The 20,013-nt window shown below is 45.8% G+C and overlaps 1 protein-coding gene across 7 annotated transcripts in view; it reads left to right on the forward strand.

Moving 5' to 3' along the window:
- LOC131690554 (titin homolog) overlaps nt 1-19,039 on the forward strand; it is a 163,426-nt gene extending 144,387 nt beyond the window's left edge. For all 7 annotated transcript variants that reach the window (XM_058976460.1, XM_058976476.1, XM_058976433.1 and 4 more), the window contains 4 exons: nt 10,054-10,433; nt 10,492-10,639; nt 10,709-18,734; nt 18,812-19,039. In XM_058976460.1, the coding sequence (XP_058832443.1) occupies nt 10,054-10,433; nt 10,492-10,639; nt 10,709-18,734; nt 18,812-18,911 (8,654 nt within the window). In that variant the 3' untranslated portion in view covers nt 18,912-19,039. The remainder of the gene's footprint in view (nt 1-10,053; nt 10,434-10,491; nt 10,640-10,708; nt 18,735-18,811) is intronic.
- The last annotated feature ends 974 nt before the right edge of the window (nt 19,040-20,013 follow it).

Raw genomic sequence — 20,013 nt, forward strand, 5'->3', positions numbered from 1 at the left:
AAAATCGTCCAATGAAGGACTTTCGTTGAACCAACCCCAGTTAAACTCATTCCGAAACCGGTTCGGATTTCTGAATCCAAATCAAATGCAACAACCGATTCCGGCTCAGAATCGGTTGTTGCATATGATTTGGAATCCATACTGACTCCATTCAGGATTCCGAATCAAATTTCGAATGGTTTGACGTTGGACGACGTCCAAATAACCACGTCCACGGGCTCCAATGACACAACCGATTCTAACTAGAATCGGTTGTTTCACTGGAGCCGGAATACGAACTGGAACACATGCACAAAAAAAGTTCTAAAGGTTTGTCGAGGAAATCAATTTTCTATCTCTCCAGTGGAAAGAATTATTATTTTTAGTGCTATTGTAGTAAGCCATATTTTTCGGATTGTGCAAAAAAAAACAATACCTTCAAAGACACCTGTGAATAATCGATGGTTTCGACTCTAGTGAATTAAGTTCACGTTTATTTCCGACAGCTGTGCTTCGTTAGTACAATGGTTTTGAGAGTGTTTCATAACTTTATTTCCAAACAACATTTCACATAAATAAAATACAAGATTGGTGAAACTATTTTCTACCGAATTGGGTAAAAATTTGAGTCATTCCATCCAGTATAGACGACAGTAATTAACGTTGATAATCTCACCAGCTAGACTTCTGCCGAAGCTCTATATCGTAGCATCTATACGGAAAGGTTAGAAATAATGAACTTCAAAAGAATAATTTTGTACGTCTTTGCTATTCAAGTCTAGCATCCGCGAACACCGCGATTCCATGCAGATACGTTGTCATATATATTTACGAGCTCGATTGCAATTCCATTCTACGTAACTTCTTATGCAGCTCACCGCCCCAAAACAGCGCAAAACATCGTAAAACTTTATCAATGGAAACATCTTCCCCCATCAACTGCTACCACCACATTCTACTCTTGTCTAATCACGATGGAACCGATCTGCCTTTGTTCGTCTCCAAATTATAGCATCACGTTAAATCATTATGCAAGTGTTCGGGTGTTTGCCTTCCTCGGTTCCGCAAGTTCACCCTTTTCCACGGAAGCAACCAGCTAGTTTCTTCCGTGATTTGGTGCTGCTAACATAACCTAAAAAAAAACAGCAGAAGAATCCAAAACTTCCAGAAATTGAGATTTCTCACACACCACCCACTACAACACCGTGGAATCCATTCCGAACCGAAAACAAAGCAAGGTGCCTGCTCCATTGAACCGTTTGGGTCCAATCTTCTTCTTCTACGCCCCGTGTTTTGTTTGGTGTACCTATGTTCTCATCCGTTGCACCTCATCCTCCGGTCGACCTAGCTCATTGCCAAGTTCACTACCGTTATAGTTTCATCCACGTCTCCGATCCCCTTCCCACCCGTTCTCGGACCGGGCATCATATTTCGTTTTGCACCGCTGCTGCTGTTGCAGACGGACGGCGGCACCGTCGACGACGACGACGAAGACGATCTGCAGCACGCAGACCGACGAGGCAGCAGGTTGTTGTTTCGTAGAACTTTGCCGTACAGAGGGGACATCCATAAATTATACACACTTTACTTACCGGTGGCTCGCGTCACCTCCCCCTCGCTGGCGTAGAGCAAAAATTAAAATCAATGTCACGCCAAGGGGCATACTCTCGCAAGACGACGGCGACGGATTGTCAACCGAGGGTTAGAAAATAAATGGGAAAGTAGGGATGGAAAGGGGGATTTGGTATGCGGCGACGAGATGCAATTAAGATTTGCTTGCTGTCCCTCTGTGTACTGTCTGTGTCTTGGAGACGGTTCCGGTATCGGTATCGTCTAGGGATACTTTCTGTGGTGGAGGTTGGGGCGCGCGGTATTTGCTCAGGATAAAACCTAATTTCCTCGCGCCAATCGCAGGCAACGTAAATAAACAACAGACCCTAGATTTAGCGCCGATGGTTTCACCGGGAATGTTCTGACTGAATATTCATCAAGGATCGCTTTCAGAAACGAACTGTCTGGCTAACGTCGTCGAACCGACGCTGTCGATGGGGGGTGGGGGAATGGAAAGGGGTTTAGGTACGTAAATGTGTCATAACTTTAATTTCTCGAGGGAGAGGCGAAACAAATTGGCATTAAAAGGCCCTCTAATTACGACAGCCAATTTCTTGTTCTCATCTTGGAGAGTAAACACGACCGCATCACACTCACCACAGTCGGACAGGTTTCAATGTAATCAGATAAAAATCTCCCCCTATAATCTGGTAGGAGGAAGGAGCCCTACGGCATAGAAGCGGAGTAGGGAATACGAACGACACGAAATGATTGCTATCTATAATTCATGAGCTCTCTCAGTGCGAGCTGGTAAGTTCGAGTTTACCTTCCATCTGAAAAAGAAACAATCAGGAATCTCAAAACAGCGATGTGGCAAATGAGATTCCAACGGGATCGTTCCGTTAAAGTGGAAACTAATTATTCCGCTTCAGTTTACCTAAAAAACTAATAAAATTGACACTGATCTTACATAAAAGTAAACAAAAAATTATATAAAATGGGAATGGCTCCAAATAACTTAGAAATGAGACTAAGATTTATAAATGGTACTTAACCATTTAAGACATGAAAACTATGCAAGTACCAAAAACTATCCTAGCTTATTTTGATGGCAAGCAAAACCGACAACTAGTATTACCGTTTACTATCGAAGTAGCTAAGTTGGGCAAATAAATGAAGAATAAAATTCTTTTATGCAATACATCGGTAGACCTCAGCCACAGAGAACAGACATCCATGATCGAACAAAAATATTTAAAAAACGTGTGTAAACATTTGAATTAATATACGATAAACACTAGCGCCGCCACACCAACTTATCCCAACTTTCATAACGAGTTTTTATAGATTCCCTACAAACGTTTGAACTGGTTCTTACTCAACTTCCGTGTGTGCCCATCAATATATCTTTCTATTCAGAACTCCATCTCATTTTATGGTTCTCTGTTTCACGAGTATTGTACAGATACTTTTGAAATCTCTCAAATTGCCGGTTCGTACTAACTTCATTAGAAATTCCGAACCGGTTCCGGAATGGGTTTAACATGGGGTTCGTGATTCTGAATCAACCGGTTGTCTAATCCATTCGAAATCCTGGCTAGCTTCCGCAATAACTCTGGCTCAAATGAATCAAGTGATTCCGAGTCGAACTCGGTGGAAACCAGAAAGAATTTCAGCTGAAATTACCCAGTTAAGCCATTCAGAAAATGAATCGGAATTCCGGCAGAATTCCAAAAAACCGATTCTGAGTTATAGTTGATTGTCATTTGAATCGGAATTCTAGTTGAAGGCAGCCAGAGCATTCCGCCTGGGTTTAGTTAGGTTGTCCCAGAAAAATTCATCCGAAAATTCGAAATTCTGGCTGGTTTCCGCCAGATTTTTGGTTCAAATGGCACAATTGATTCCGAGTCCAGATTGCTTGTCATTTGAGCCGGAAGTTCGATCGAAGCCAGCCACAATTCTTGCTCATTTTCAGGTTAAACTTACTGGAAACATGTCACTGTAAACGTTTTCGTGAACCGGTTCGAAATTTTGAATGGATTATCCAGAATTCTGGTCGTTGAAGACAAATGAAGATATTTTTTTGATGAAATGTTAAGACATTTGCAAAATATATCTGTTGTTAGCACATGACACAACCGATTCCGAATCGCTTTCTGAATGGTGTTTACTGGGGAGTATCAAGATTCCTGACAGCTGATTTACAACCACAGATGCAATGTATCGCCAAAGGATTTTGGTTTGTTTGCCTCACGAAATACCTAACCTCAACCGGTTTTTGCAGTGCAAAATGTTTTGTTTTCCTCGCGAAATAATTTCGCACCGTTTCTTTGTTAACGGGAATAGAAAGGCTTATTGCTAGATCCCGCTCGAATCTGGCAGAATTCCTTCCAATCCGGTAAAAAGTTCTCGTTTTTTCGAATTAAAAATATCCATATTGCAAAATAGATTTTATTTTTCAAAATGCCCATCAATATCTAAATGTAAATAGGGCGAAATTTAAATGAAGGAAAATAAAGGTGAATTGACCCGGCGATTCTACTGGTAGGAATATAGCAAAATTCTGGCAGCCTCATTTTTAAACTGTGGCCAGACAAAAGAGATTATAACTACTAGAGAGAGCAAAGCGCTACTGTCTCCATGTATTCACGGACTGAAACATGGGATCTCGCTCTAGAGCATGTTGTCTCCCATTATTTTGACATGCGTATACCCTGGGCAATAGGTATCAAACTAATGGGCCTAGCATATGTGAGAGCGAGATGATAAATTTTCAGGGTTAGCAGCGACATGCGACCTCTAGTAGTTATAATCTCTTTTGGCCAGACCTACCGATTTATCGGTAGTCCGACCGATTTTATGCTTCCCTACTGATTCACAGACGACCAGGGGAAAACTATCGATATTTTATTATTCCTACCGAAAACTACCGATTTTTATTGATTTTGGGCACAGCCTACACCGACATTCATTTTCGAGTAGGATTTGGTCTGAAATCTGTGTTTTCAGTATTTTACGATTCTATGTCAACACTATGGTTTTGGGACAAAACACGGCCCACCCATAACTACCGATAAACTTTTAGTGACCCTCTAAGAACGGTTGGTTTCAAAATCGTCCAATGAAGGACGTTCGTTGGACCAATTTCGAGAACGTCCAAATAACCGTTCAACAAACGTCCATCGTTGGACCCGTGTTGAACGATTTTGAAACAATTTTTTGGACGTCTCAGATGGGAAACTTTGCAAAATTCAAACAAGATATAGCTTGGAAGAAAATCGGGCAGGCAGCAGAAATCCAACAGTATTCCGGCAGCTGTCAAAATTATCAAAATGGCGCTGTCAGAATTCAGCTATACTCCTGCCAATTACAGATTCGCCTGACTAGTTCTCCTTTGTTCGTCTTTGTTTAATTTTCGCCACATTTGCAACAAACTTTAAAGAAGAACAGTCTTGGCAGATGAAAAATACAAGGAGAAACAAATATTTTGTTTTGAAACACGGAAAGTAATGTGAATTTCATGTCTCCAAATACAGAATACATTTTTTTTATTATAAGTGTATCTAAAATAAAAAAAAATAGAGAGAAAATACAAGAAAAGCCCGAAGCGGTACAGAACCGGTCCTGCCGGTGCGTCTGAAATTCTGCCAGAAATTTTATTTCGCTGCCGGCTATCTGGGGGGAAATCTGCCAGGCACCTCCGAGCGGAGAAAGGTGAATAGATGGGTCGAATTTGTCTGCCATTGCGCCCGCCCGGACGTAGCTGGCACAATTCCCCCCAAGTAGCCGGCCGCGAAATAAAGTCTGGCATAATTTCTAGAGGTCTGGCTGGCAGAACTCTGCCAGCCTGCCGACTCAAATGCAACAACTGTTTCTGGCAGAATTTTTCGACTTACGGTTATTACCGGTTTTCTGCCAGGCACGCACCGGTAGGATTGGGTTTGTACCGATTCGGTTCGTTCTCGTTTTTTTCTGTTTAATTATTAATTTTAAATACATTGATAATAAAAGCAGCTTTTTCTTCATTAATCTTTATCGTCCATTGCTTGTAGAGATGATCTTCGGAAGGATAAATTTCTCTCGTCTGTACAGAGCCAAATGAATGTGGCGCCACGTCCTCGGCACTATTTAATAGAAAATGAAAAAATATACCTATCTTATAACTATGTTCTAAATAATATTTTGAAACAATTTTCTTTTTGTTTTTTCAACACCATTTTCACTTTATTTTTACAATTAATGAAAGCAGCCATCCCACTGAGACGTCCAAAAAATTGTTTCAAAATCGTTCAACACGGGTCCAACGATGGACGTTCGTTGAACGGTTATTTGGACGTTGTCCAAATTGGTCCAACGAACGTCCTTCATTGGACGATTTTGAAACCAACCGTTCTTAGAGGGATGTTTGAAACCTAAAATATAAACATAACGAAATTCAAACACAAAAAAAACAAGTAAACCGGTGCGGCGAATTTGCAGACAGGAGTATAGTCGAATTCTGGCAGCACAATTTTGAAAAATTTGACAGCTGTTAGAATTCTGACGGATTTCGGCCGGCTGCGATTTTTTTTCTGAGCGGGTATTGCCTGCTCGGACGTGGCTACCCACTGAGACGTCCAAAAAATTGTTTCAAAATCGTTCAACACGGGTCCAACGATGGACGTTCATTGAACGGTTATTTGGACGTTGTCCAAATTGGTCCAACGAACGTCCTTCATTGGACGATTTTGAAACCAACCGTTCTTAGAGGGTACCCTCTAAGAACGGTTGGTTTCAAAATCGTCCAATGAAGGACGTTCGTTGGACCAATTTGGACAAAGTCCAAATAACCGTTCAACGAACGTCCATCGTTGGACCCGTGTTGAACGATTTTGAAACAATTTTTTGGACGTCTCAGTGGGTAGCAGAGTTCCCCTGAAATAGCCGGCAGCGAAATAAAAAGTCTGGCAGAATTTCTGGGGGTCTGGCTGGCAGAACTCTACCAGCCTGCCGGCTCAAATGCAGCAACCGTTTCTGGCAGAATTTTTCGCCTAACGGTTATTAACAGTTTATTCTGTTGGATTTCTGTCAGGAATGCACCGGCAGGACCGGTTTTGTACCGCTTCGGGTTTTCCTTGCGGGTTTTTCTCATTAAAAAATGTAGGTATATTTATAATAAAAACCTACCTTTTGTAATTTGGTTCATGAACTTCATATTACTTACCGTGTCTAAAACAATTTTTTTTCTTCTTATTTTGTTCATCTGCCAAAACTGTTTTTCTTGGCAGTTCGATATTAAAAATTTAAATATGGCGAAAATTAAACAATGATAAGCAAAAGAGAACCGGTAAGGCGAATCTGTCTGCCATAACGGGCAGGAGTATAGCTGATCCCCAGTTAAACTCATTCCGGAACCGGTTATGATTTCTGAATGGACCCACTGAGACGTCCAAAAATTTGTTTCAAAATCGTTCAACACGGGTCCAACGATGGACGTTCGTTGAACGGTTATTTGGACGTTGTCCAAATTGGTCCAACGAACGTCCGTCATTGGACGATTTTGAAACCAACCGTTCTTAGAGGGGAGTCATTATGGATTTCAAATCAAATGCAACAACCGATTCCGACTCAGAATCGGTTGTTGCATTTGATTTGGAATCCATACTGGCTCCATTCAGGATTCCGAATCAAATTCCGAATGGTTTGACCGGGTTCTTGCAGCACCATTTTGATAATTTTGACAGCTGCCGGAAACCTGACGGATTTTTGCTGGCTGTCCGATTATTTCCGATCGGGCGGTAGGCTGGCAGAGTTGTGCCAACCAGACCCCCAGAAATTTTGTCGGACTTTTATTCAACTGGAGAAATTTTGCCAGGCACGTGGCACGTCCCCGGTCAAACCATTCGGAATTTGATTCGGAATCCTGAATGGAGTCAGTATGGATTCCAAATCAAAAGCAACAACCGATTCTGAAACCGATTGATTCGGAATCGGTTGTTGCATTTGATTTGGAGTCCATACTGACTCCATTCAGAAATCCGAACCGGTTCCGGAATGAGATTAACTGGGTCTGAGCGGTAATCTTTAACATCTAAAATGTGAACATGGCGAAATTCAAACAAAAGAAGGGTAGGGCGAATTTGTCTGCCATTGTTGGCAGTAGTACCCGGTCAGCGTGGCAAGCAGAAAGTTAGCAAAAGTTGAGCAAAGCGAAATTGATGCTGGCAGAGTTTCTGCGAGCATTTTTCGCGATTTGTGCGAGAATTCTGGCAACGAATTCGCTCAAATGCAACAACCGTTTCTGACAGAAGCGGTTAAACCAACCGATGCCGCTCACTTTTATCCAGAATCCAGCCAGAAATGTACGGCCAAGATCTCTGCACGCTTCCTGCCACATCTTTGTCAGATGTTTTGCTCGATTCGTGCTAAATTCTACCAGGTAGGAATTGTCAGGATCTTTGCACAGTTTATGTCCGAGTTATCCCAGGGTTTTACGCGGTTCCTGTCAAAATTTGCCAGAAAACGCGAGCGAAACCGAGTTCGCCCTAGCTCAACTAACCCGACAGGATACGCGCAGAAAGCTGACAGGGCTGCCAAACCAAGATTTACAGAAATCTAGCAGAGCGGTCTCTGCCAGAAAATTTGCTCACTGGGTATGACTCAATTAAATCAACCGGTTCTACCATTATTTTGCCCATCAGTTTTGAGGGACGGCTTTTTATATGAACGCTTATAAGAAGAAATGATAGCGAATCGCTTGCATATTTTTTACACATTCTAATATTTAAACTCAAGTGATTTGCTTGTCTCATTTGATGAGTTTTTGAGTGCTGCAGAATAATTTTGGGATTGCGAATGCAAATGCAGTTTACAAAATCACGTAATGATTTCCACAGCGTTTGAAGACTTCTTGCACCTTTTCTGCATGATGTCAAATTGATTTGCCTAATATTTGAAATTTTTGTTAGTGATGGCATACATTCTATCATATTCTTTTAACACCGTGTGCTAGTACTTCTCACCGCGTAATCCACACAGGCTCTATAAAATTCGAACAGATACCTACGAGCAGAGTTAAAAATAATCGAAGCTCTTTTTTGATGGCTGAAAATGAAGCTGATGCGACTCGCGGTGAATAGAAAAAATATTCATTCAAATATACATGTTATTCATTCAGTTGAATATCGTACAATATATTCATTTCACTAATTATATAGGAAAATGTTTTCAAATGCCGGAAAAGTATATGAAACAACAATCATCATCGCTTACATTGTGCCAGGACATACTTTGATACGTTTGATTCGTTGCTGCACGGCCGCTTCGTGTAATAATCGGAGACGAATGAAAATCTGCATGGATGAATGGGCGGTTTATTCGTTTGACATTTTCAGCTGCGTCACTGAATATTGAAAATGAATGCGGCTGAATTTGATCAATTTTCATTCAATGAATTTGAATATTTTTAACTCTGCCTACGAGTGGTTCAAAAGTGGAATGAGTGGTCTCAATGTAAAGCTTTGCTTAATTATAAGTTTTTGATTGTCTCGCAGTCAGAGTGCTTTTCGAGAAAAATAGAAACAGTTTGTTGTTTCTAAATAGCACAAACATTTTGTCACAGTGCTACGATAATAACATCTTACCTTTTCTATCGTACATTACCACCTTACAAGTTTCCTACTCAATACATCACAATACAGTTTGCTAATAGTATTTCGCGAATTTGACACCGATGTGTCCACCCTTTTCATTCCTGTTATGTAGAACTTTCCCAGCCGTCCCTGTCGGACGGCCGAAAGGCTCGAAACTAGCGCAAAAAGGGATGATTTATCTCGATAATTAACTTAACATCTGTGTGCATTTCGCTGGTGGCCAGGCCAGACGCTCTGCGGCAAAAGCAACACATACACACGCATGCACGGAAAGGACAACGCTAACAAGATATGACAGAAATGATTCATAATTTTGCCATTTGCCGAATTTTGCTTTGTCCCATTTCTTCCATCTCGGGATGAGCTGCCTCCTCTGGTCGGGAAAGGTCGTAAAAGGTTGCCAGTAACAGAAACGAGCACAGCACCGGCTCCTACTCTCGATATATTACCATCAGGGAACGAAGCTGTCAGAGCTCGTGTCAGTAAAGCAGATATGATTCTATTATGGAGCTGCACTCGTATGCGATCAGGATATTCGGATGAACGGCTACTTGTCTGTGAGATACAACCAACGCGACGGTAGGAAAGGATATTGTCTTAAACCGGGTACGAGAGGGGCACTTGACTTGGGGATGATGGAATATGATTTACTATCTGTCGGGGTGAGAAACATTATCTGAATAAGCTGTTTAATGCGATACATTTGCTTGACGTTTTTGGTTGTTTTTTTGGGAAATATATCGCGATGCATGTTTTAAAGTGAATTGTGTTCCGACGTCAACTTTTAGCAGTACACCTTACTGTTCCGTACAAATCTTGCACACAATGTCAACTCGTATACAAGTTTCTGAAAATCGAGTACAAGTACTAATTCACCACATTTTTCCCGCAGCACCCATGTACGAGAGCGATCAGACTGACCTAGAGAATTATGGCGAATCGACGGGCTGTTACTACAACTACAATCACTACAGCGAGGGTGATCGTATCATGACGAACGAGCCCTGCCTAAACTGTACCTGCCACGATCGTATGCTAATGTGCTACCTGCGGGTATGTCCGTTTACGAAAGCCATCGGTCAGGATTGTACGATCGAGAAGCGAGAGGATCAGTGCTGCCCGGTAATCACCTGTCCCGAGGTTGAAGTTCAGCTGGTGGACCATCAGACGGCAGGAAGCCCGGATGCTGCCGGAACCCCATCTACGGCTGTCGGTGCCCCTGATCAGTACGGCTGCTCGATCGAAAACAGATTCTATCCGGAAGGAGCTCAAGTAAGAGAAGAAGCTTGATCAACAATCCTTATTTTTACGAAAAAAAAACCTTTTTCAGGTGCCATCAAATCCCCACAAGCCTTGCGAACTGTGCTACTGCATTCGTAACATGACCACTTGTGTGATGCAGGAGTGTACGTTACACATTGATGGATGCCAGCCGATCTACAACAAGGGCGTCTGCTGTCCAGTGCGATACGATTGCGGTAAAACTTTTTCGGATAATCGAGCACCGAAGAAATGATTTAATCAATATTTCCAAACTCTTTTTCCAGATCACGAACGAGATTCCACTCCACTGCAGCTGGAAGACGAAACGACCACTACGGTGCGCCCGACGCCTGGCTTCATCCTGACGACCACGATGTCTCCGACCATCTCGACGGATTGTATCCACAATGCGGAAGTGTACGCGGATGGTGCCATGATCATGACCGATAAACCCTGCGAGCATTGCTACTGTATGCGCGGAGATATCGTGTGTGCCGTTCAGGAGTGCGGTACTCCACTGGAGAATGAAGGCAAGAACTGCACGGCAGTACCGCCAGCACCGGAACAGTGCTGCCCGGATACGTACATGTGCGACGGTGGAATGGATGCCACTACGCTGCGACCAGAATCGGACGAACAGTTGGTGGAAGAGATTGCCACCACGGCTCGAGGCCCGGCCGTCAGCAGTGATGAGAGCAAACCAGTTGAAGATGAGGAAGATGTTCAGCAGCACCAAGTCCCACATGAAGGCACCATGGTCGATGATAATACGGAAAGCGAAGAGGAAGACTTTGTAGCAGAACCAATCCATCACGACGTCGTAGAAGATGAGGAAGGTGAGGAGGAAGTAGAAGCCCCAGCCGCTCCAACATTCGATGACAAACCGATCGCCACCACTAGTCAACCAATTCATGTCGATGAGAAAGAAGCTACCACACTGGCGACAGCTCAGGATGAAAAGGAACCAGAATCACCAGCTGAACCAGCGATTGTCGCGGATGATGAAAAGGAAGCTGAACCTCAAGCCACAACAGCTTTCCCTGCACCTGCAGCTGATGCTAAACCAGAAACAGAGCCCCAAGCCGAGATTGAAGAACCAATCGTCAGTCATGAGGAACCAGCTACAACTGGACGGCCAGCTGAGCCAGAAAAGGATCTAGCAGCCCCAACAGTCGCTGCTGAAGAAGAAATCGCTGCGTTAACCACGGTTTCCCCGAAGGAAGTCGAAAGCGATGTACCCGCAGCGACCACCACTCCGTTCGCATTCACAGCCAGTGATGAGGATATCGCTCAAACCACCGAGAGCCGTACCTATCTGCCACCATACCACGACTCCGAAACTACCACCGCTCGTATCGCGCTAGAAGAAGCCACTATTCACGCAGCTACTGCCGATGAGGCTCCTATCGAGTCCGACCAACCGGAATCTCCAATCGAATCCGATCAACCAGAAACCTCAGCTACCACAATCAAGACCATCGAATCGACTACCTACACCAAAGAGCCAGCCCACAAATCAGAAGATAATGTGCCCGAAGAGCAGGACTTTGTTGAGCTCCCTCCAGCAGTCATTGTCACCGAACTTCCTCCAGTACCACCAAGTGAAGCTCCGACCGCAGCCAGTATCCCGGAAATGCCAGCGGAAGAAGTACAAACTACTTACCCACTGGAAGCCGACTCGCACATCCTGGATGAAGCGATGACCTCCACCGCTGCCGCTCCAACTAAGGAAGACAAGATTCAACCTGATCTGGATGAACCTGTCGAAATGAACACGATTATCCCGTTGGAAGATGATAAGAAACAAGACGAACCGATTGTCAAACCGGCTGAGGAAACTATTCAGGAGCAGATGTTCCCAGAAGCCATTCCTGGCGAAGGAGACTGTTTGGTAGATGGACAGACTTACAAGAATAATGCTATCATTCCTGCCAGTAGCAAGTGCCAGACCTCGTGCACGTGCTCAAACAGTGTCGTTCAGTGTGAGATGGTACGTTGTGCTGCCGCCCCTGCTAAGGACTGCGCTCCAGTGCCAGCCGTTCCTGGCGAATGCTGCCCAACATACAAGTGCAATGCTGTCGAACCGGATGATAGTACCTCCGAATCGGACAGCGATGAAGATTCGCGACCATCCGTTGAAGAAGCCAAACAACCCGAACCAACGGAAAGCTCGTCCACGGAAAGCTCCTCGTCATCATCGTCGTCTTCGAGTGCCGACGAAACTGAAGAATCAAAGGAAGAAGACGAGCAATCCGAAAGTGACTCGATCTCTGATGATAGCGATGAGGATGAAGAGTCTAACCAGATTGAAGATCAAGCAACGGTCACTACCCGGCGACCGGCAGTAACAACTCCAGCCAACACAGAGCAAGACAAACCTGTTGAAAGCGACTCGTCCTCCGATAGCGATGAGGATTCCGATGAAACTCAAGCGCCGCACTTCACTGCTCGTCCAATGGTCATTGCTGAAGAACCCGAAGCCACCACCCCGACTAAGGTTGCTGATACCGAGCAAGAGCAAGAAAAGGTGACAACGTCCGCACCTGCTGCCGATGAAGTGGCTCCAGCCCTACCTGTTGAACCAGTTGAAAGCGAACCGATCGCCACATCCGTACCAACGGCTGATGAAGTGTCCCCTGCTGCTGAGGAACAACCTGCCCTGCCTGCTGAACCAGTTGAAATTGAACATGCCACCACATCCGCACCTGTTGCAGATGAAGTGGCTCCGGCTGAAGAGCAACCTGCTCTGCCCATTGAACCTGTTGAGAGTGAAAAGATGACTACTTCCGCCCCTACTGCTGATGAAGTGGCTCCTGTTGAAGAGGAACCTGCCCTGCCTGTTGAACCAGTTGTAGGCGAACAAATGACCACATCCGCACCTGTATCCGATGAAGTGGCTCCAGTTGAACAACCTGCCCTGCCTATTGAACCAGTTGAAAGCGAAAAGGTGACTACATCTGCTCCTGTAGCTGAGGAAGAGGCTCCTGCTGAGGAAGAACCCGCCCTGCCTGTTGAACCAATTGAAACTGAAAAGGCCACAACATCCGCACCGGCAGCTGATGAAGAGACCCCGGCTGAGTCGCAACCCGCCCTGCCCGTTGAACCAGTTGAAAGCGAAAAGGAAGCAGACCAACCAGCTCTCGCTCCCACGGCTGCTCCTGCTGTCGAAGAACAGACGAATTCCATTGTTGCCGATGAAGTAGAGAAGAAACCGGAAGAAGAAGTGATCGTGGCTGCCGCACCAACTGAAGAGGAGGAAGAACAACCAGCGGCTGAGGTTACGACTGCTCATGCGATTGCTGAACCTGCCCAAGAATCGACAACAATCGCGGCAGCGGCCGAACCCGAACAAGATGATACTCAAGCTGCCTTACAAGCGGAACACGACGAACCAATTGTACCGGCTACAGAGAAAGCACAAGAACCGGCGATTGAAGTAACCACTACTCCAGCGATCCAAAAAGACGAAGTAGAAGAGATTGCAGCGACAACTGCCAAGGCTGAAAAACCAATCGCTCCAGCGGCTGCAGATGTTCCAGTTGAGAGTCACGCCGAAGAAGCTCCAGCTACAACTGCGCAACCAGCTGCTGCCGATGAAGTTAGTCCAATTGAAGAAGTCAAACCGGAACAAGTTGAAGATGTTCCAGCAACTACAGCCGCACCGGTAGTTTCGGATGAAATTGCTCCAGTCGAAAAGGAACAGGAACCGGAAGTTCAAGCTCCAGTAGAACAAGATCTACCAGAAGCTCCTGCGGCGACGACCGTAAGAGTCACTGAAGAAGAAGAAATTTCCACGGCTGCACCACACGACGATGGTATTCATTTGCCACAGGGAGAACCCGAACAACACGAACCTGTTCCATCCGAGGACGAAGAACAACAACCAGAGCAACCGATTGAGCATGATGATAGCATTCACTTCCCAGAGGAAGATGAGGCTGAATCTCCTATTCAGATTCCAACCGTCGTTGACGATCATGTAGCTGGCCACGTTGATGAGGAGGAAGCTGAAGAAACACCTGAGGCACCGAAACCTGCTGAGGCTACAACTGCTAAGATTGAAACTGAAGCCGACCAGGCAGAGCAGGAGAAGGTTGAAGCGGACATACCAGCTGTACCAACGGTTGAAGAGGAAGAGAAACCTGCTGAAGAGCTACCGGCTACGACACAGACTGTCCTTGCACCGGAACATGACGAGGAGGAGAAACCGGCTGAAGAAAGTCAACCGACCACAAGTGCACCAGTTAGTCAAGATGCCCAACCGGAAATGCCAGTTGAAGAAATACATCCACAGATGCCACTTGAAGCGGACGATCAAATCAAGGAACACGAGGAAGTCCCGGCTACAACTGTTAAGGTTGAGGTGGCACCTACTCCTGCTGCTGATGAGGTAGAACAAGCGGAAGTAGAAGAACAGCATCCCGAAGTACAGGTTCAAGTTGATGACGAGAATGTTAGCTCCGAAGAAGACCAGGAACACATACCGGTGAGCCATGACGTCGGTGCAGAAGAGGAAGGAAGCGACGAAGAGATTGAAGCTGATGTGCATGAAGTACCGGCACCAACATCTGAGGAACATGACCAGGAAGAGGAGAAACCGGCTGAACCTGTGGAACCGGAGACGCCTGCAATTGTAAGCGATGTCACGCCGGTAGATAAGGACACAACAGAACAGATACCTGCAATTGTTAGCGATGAAAAGCCAGCCGAAGAGGAGAAACCAATTGAAGCCGAGCCAACAACGATGAGCGCTGAAAAGCCTGTCGAACAAGACGAGGTGGTGAAACCGGTTGAAGTCGAGTCTACAACGGTGAGCGAAGAAAGACAGACTGTGAAGGATGAAGAGGAGTTGAAACCGACTGAGGCAGCACCGGTAGCGGTGAGCGATCAGAAACCGATTGAAGAAGAAATGAAACCAGTTGAACAAGAAGTGATAAGTGAAACGCCAGTTGAGGATGAACAAGAAAAGAAACCAGTTGAGGAAGAAGAGCCAGTGGTGGCTAGTGATGGTAAACCGGTTGAGGAGGAAGAAGAGGAAAAACCTGTTGAAGTTGAACCTACTGTTACGAGCGATGAGAAACCGATTGAACCAGAGGAGGAGGAGAAACCAGTGATTGTGAGCGACGAAAAACCAGCTGTTGAAGCAGAAGAAGAGGCGAAACCGGCTGCTGAAAGTGACGAAGCCACTACACCAGCAATCTCTTCTGAGGAAGAACAGAAACCAGCAGCGGAAGATGAGTTACCGGCAACGACCACCGCTCCATTGGAAGATGCAGCTAAACCAGAACCAACGGCCGATGATAGTCAAAAACCACAAGAAGAAACGGAAGAGGAACAGAAACCAACCGTCTCGGCTGATGAAGAGAAGATTCCGGAACCCGAACTAGTTGAGGAACAGAAACCAGCCGAAGCTGATGAGGAAGAAAAACTGGCAACGACGGCCATTCCAATGAAGGATACAGAAGAACCAGTTGACGATCAGAAACCGATTGAAGTCGCCGAAGAAGAAATTACAGCAACTACTGCCGCTCCTGCTAAGGATGAAGTACCAGAATCGGACGATACTCAGAAACCGGAAGAAGAGAAACCAGTGGCTCCAGCTGATGAAGTAGAAATCCAACCCATCTCCACTGATGCACCGAAACCTGCAGAAGATGAAACTGCTGTCTCCGAGGAAGAAAAACCAGCTCCAGCGGCTGATGAAGTCGAAGAAGAGAAACCAGCACCAGCTACGGATGCTGCCATCAAAGAGTCTGAAGAGCCCGCAACTACGGCTGCTACTGTTGCCGCTGCTGACGAAAAGGTTCAAGAACCGATCGAGGAAGAAGAAGTGAAACCGGAGGCTGATGCTGCTGAGCCTAAGCCAACGGAAACTCCAATTAAGATTGATCAAGTGACAGAAGAGGAACAACCAGCTGCTGAACCAGTTGAACCAGAAGAAGCTGAGGAACATGTTGGTGCGGAAATTCCGGAATCGGATGCTCATGAAGATGAGGAGGAAGAAACTATTGCGACGGAAGCCCCAGTCGAAGAAGACAAACCAGCTGCCGAGACACCTGTACCGGTTGAATCAGATCAAGCAGAGATACCAGCTCCGACAGTTGCACCAATAGAAGAACAACCAACTGAGACACCAGCAGCTGACGTTGAAAAGGCACCTGAATCGGATGAAACTCAGGAATCGGTGAAACCGGCCATCGTACCAGTGGAAGCTGATGAAACTGAGAAACCAACTGAAATTCCAGTGAAGGAAGCGGAACCAGTTCCAGCTGTGACAGCTGATGAAGAAGAGAAACCGTCTGTGGAACCCGTTGAAGCTGATGAGGAAGAGAAACCAGCCGTCGAACCCGTCGAGATCGCTGACGAAAGTGAAGAAGCTACACCAACAACCGCTTCCGCTCCGATTAGTGATGAACATAAACCAGAGATTGTCGAAGATGAAGCTGAAACTCCAGCAACATCCGCCCCAGCCTTGGACGAGAAAATCGAACCAGCAACTGAAGAAGTAGAGAAACCATTGGAAGATAAGGAAGAAATTCCAGCTACTTTGGCTCCATCGCAGGATGCTGAAGAGGAACCAGTGGTTGCAGGTGCCGCCGATGATGAAGAGAAACCAGTTGAAGCTACCACTCTTGGCACGGTTGCGGAAGAGATCAAACCAACGCCGGAAGCTGACGATCAGGTTAAACCCGTTGAAGTGGAGGTAACTGAAGCACCAGCAGCCGCTGAAGATGAACCTAAGCCAACGGCCGCTTCCGATGAGGTAGAAGAAGAGAAACCAGTAGAGATAGAACAGGAACAAACTCCAGTTGCCGCTGAGGACGAGAAGCCAGCCGTTGAACAAACCGAAGCTCCAGCCGTGGCTGTTGATGATACTATTGAAGAAGAACCTACCAAGGCCGAGGAAGAGCTACCAGCCACAACTGTTGCTCCAAGTTTGGGTGATGATACTGGTAAGCCATCAGTTGTTGAACAGGCTGCGCCCGAGGAAGAAATTCAGCAAACTCCGGTCCAACCTCTTGAGGATGAAGATATCCAGCAGGCGCCAGCAGTGCAACCGATTGAGGACGAAGAGGTAGTTGCTTCGCCAGTACCTGCTTCGATTGCGCACGATGAAGAAGCGGAAGAAGATCAGAAACCAGAACTGGCTGAATCGGCTACAACTATTGCCCCTGCTCTCGCTGCTCAAGATGAACAGGAAGCGACGGAAGCTCCAGTTGCCGAAGAGAAGGACGAGTCAGAAGCACCACAAGTCAGTCAAGATGAAGTGCAGAGTCCGAGCGAAGAGGAAGTGCCAGCGCCAACGACAGCCAAGGTGGAAGTCACCGCTGCACCAACCGAGGCAATTGTGGAGCAAGAAGCCCCCACAACAGCTGCGCCAGTTAAAGCTGACGAACATGAACAAGAGCAGGAACGAACAACCATTGCACCTGAAGAACCGGCAAAGGAAACTACTATCGCAGCAGACATTCCGGCATTGGATAGCGAAAAGGAGTCGATTGAAGAGGAGCCGGCGAAACCAGTGGAAGCTGCCGATGAAGATGTTCAAAGTGCCAAACCCGAGATCGAAGAAGAAACGAAACCAGCAGCTGTCGAAGACGAGGAAGATCTGCAGCAACAGGTTAAGCCAGTGTTTGATGAAGACTCGAAACCAGCAGTTCCGGTGGAAGATGAGGAAGATCTGCAGCAACAGGCTAAACCAGTGTTTGATGATAAGGAGGAACAGGAGAGTCAGAAACCGGTCGCTCCAGCTGCCGAAGATAGCTATCTCCAGCCAACCACCACCAAGAAGCCAGATCAAAGCGAAACTCCCGGACCATCGTATGGACCTCCTGGTCACCATTACGATACTGGTTACGGTCACATGCCACCGCATTATCCACCGTCGTCCTACGAGGACGACTACACGGACGAGGAAGATCCGGCTGCGTTCGGACCGGGAACTTGCCGATACGGTGGTAAACTGTACGTCTCCGCTCAACAGATTCCACGTGACGATCCGTGCGATTTCTGCTTCTGTTTCCGAAGTGACATCATCTGTCTGCAGCAGTCCTGTCCGCCACCGATCAGCGGTTGCCACGAGGAGCCAATTTCCGGCTTCTGCTGTCCACGCTACGAATGTCCCGTGTCGATGGCGACCGTGCTCAATGTGACGACCAGTACGACTACGACCACGACTACGCTGCCACCGCACTTCCTGTCGCACGCGTACAAGGGCGGAGTGACGAAGCGTGGCTGCCAAATTCAGGGTAAGGCGTACAACGTCGGTGAGATGGTTGCGTCGGCGAGCGGTCCTTGCATGCGGTGCACGTGAGTATTCGATTTTTGGGGGTAAAAACGGGACAAGAGTTTGATTTTTTTTTTCTTTTTTCTTTCGCAACGAATAGATGCGGCGGTGATGGGCAGATGAAGTGCGAACCGAAGGCGTGCAGTCCCGAACCGATGCTGCAGCAGATGATCGCCGTGGCAGCGTCTCGGAGGAGATGAAGAGATGATACCGCTGACGAACAGTGGGAGTAGGATGATCGCAAGAGAAAGAGAGATTGAGAGCGAGATTGCGTGCGTATAAAATTTAGGAGCTAATCTCGAGCTAGTACTTTTTCAAACGAGAGAGAGAGAGGATTGTATGATAAGGTAAACCGATGGTGATGGAGATGTAGCTTTCGCGGAAACGCTTAGAGTGACCTCTCGCGGCAAGTAGCGGAAACTAGGAACGAAAGAAGAGACATCACACGAATCAAAGTAGCTCATTTAAAAAAAAGACTTGACTATCTCACAGCAAAGTTATAACGTAATCACACATCACACACACATTCACATAGAAGCAAGCAGTTCTTCAAAAACTGGGACAACGATTTCTAGCAGCGTTCGCTGAATTGACGCCAGCCATTGTTGTTTGATTTTGGCAAATGGCTGACTTTGATGAAGCGAACTGTCAACAATATTTTTGTGTATAGCGAAATTCTTTTGCCGAAAACTAAATATCAACCCTTTAGGTGGACAACCAACTGTTAGGAAATGCCAGAACGTGATCGTCGTGTCTCAAACAATTACTTCTAGTCTCTCTGTTTTACATTTTTTTTTAAATAGAAGAAAAGGAAAAGGAAGCGAAGCAAAACAATGGATCGTTGCACACACACAATGACTTAAATCGCCGAAATCTTGTCTTTATGTAGTTGTTTGTTTTAGAAACGCGATATAAAAAAATGAGAAAATTACGAATCGGAATTACAAAGTGACACAAATACACACACAGATACGAACACGCAGACATCGAAAAGACACCCCTCAGAGCGCTCTTGTAAGTGTAAATCAAACCTCAACGTGAATGTTATTTTTTATACATGGATATGAATATGCATTTCCGTTTTTTACGTGTTAAATTTATTGATTTTTGATGTAATATCGTGTAGTATTCGATAGTAAGAGTGTTAAAGTGGAGGTGCATCGACTTGCCCCTCGTAGCGAACGCTCAATCCAGACATTCTTTCGAACACGTACTGAAAACTACTCGGACAAGACACGCCTAGGATTAAGAGACGAGATAGGCCGCCCCTAACCCCCTCAAAAAAAAGAAACGTACGCATTG

The sequence above is a fragment of the Topomyia yanbarensis genome, chromosome 1 (assembly GCF_030247195.1).
Source record: "Topomyia yanbarensis strain Yona2022 chromosome 1, ASM3024719v1, whole genome shotgun sequence".
NCBI lineage: Eukaryota > Metazoa > Arthropoda > Insecta > Diptera > Culicidae > Topomyia > Topomyia yanbarensis.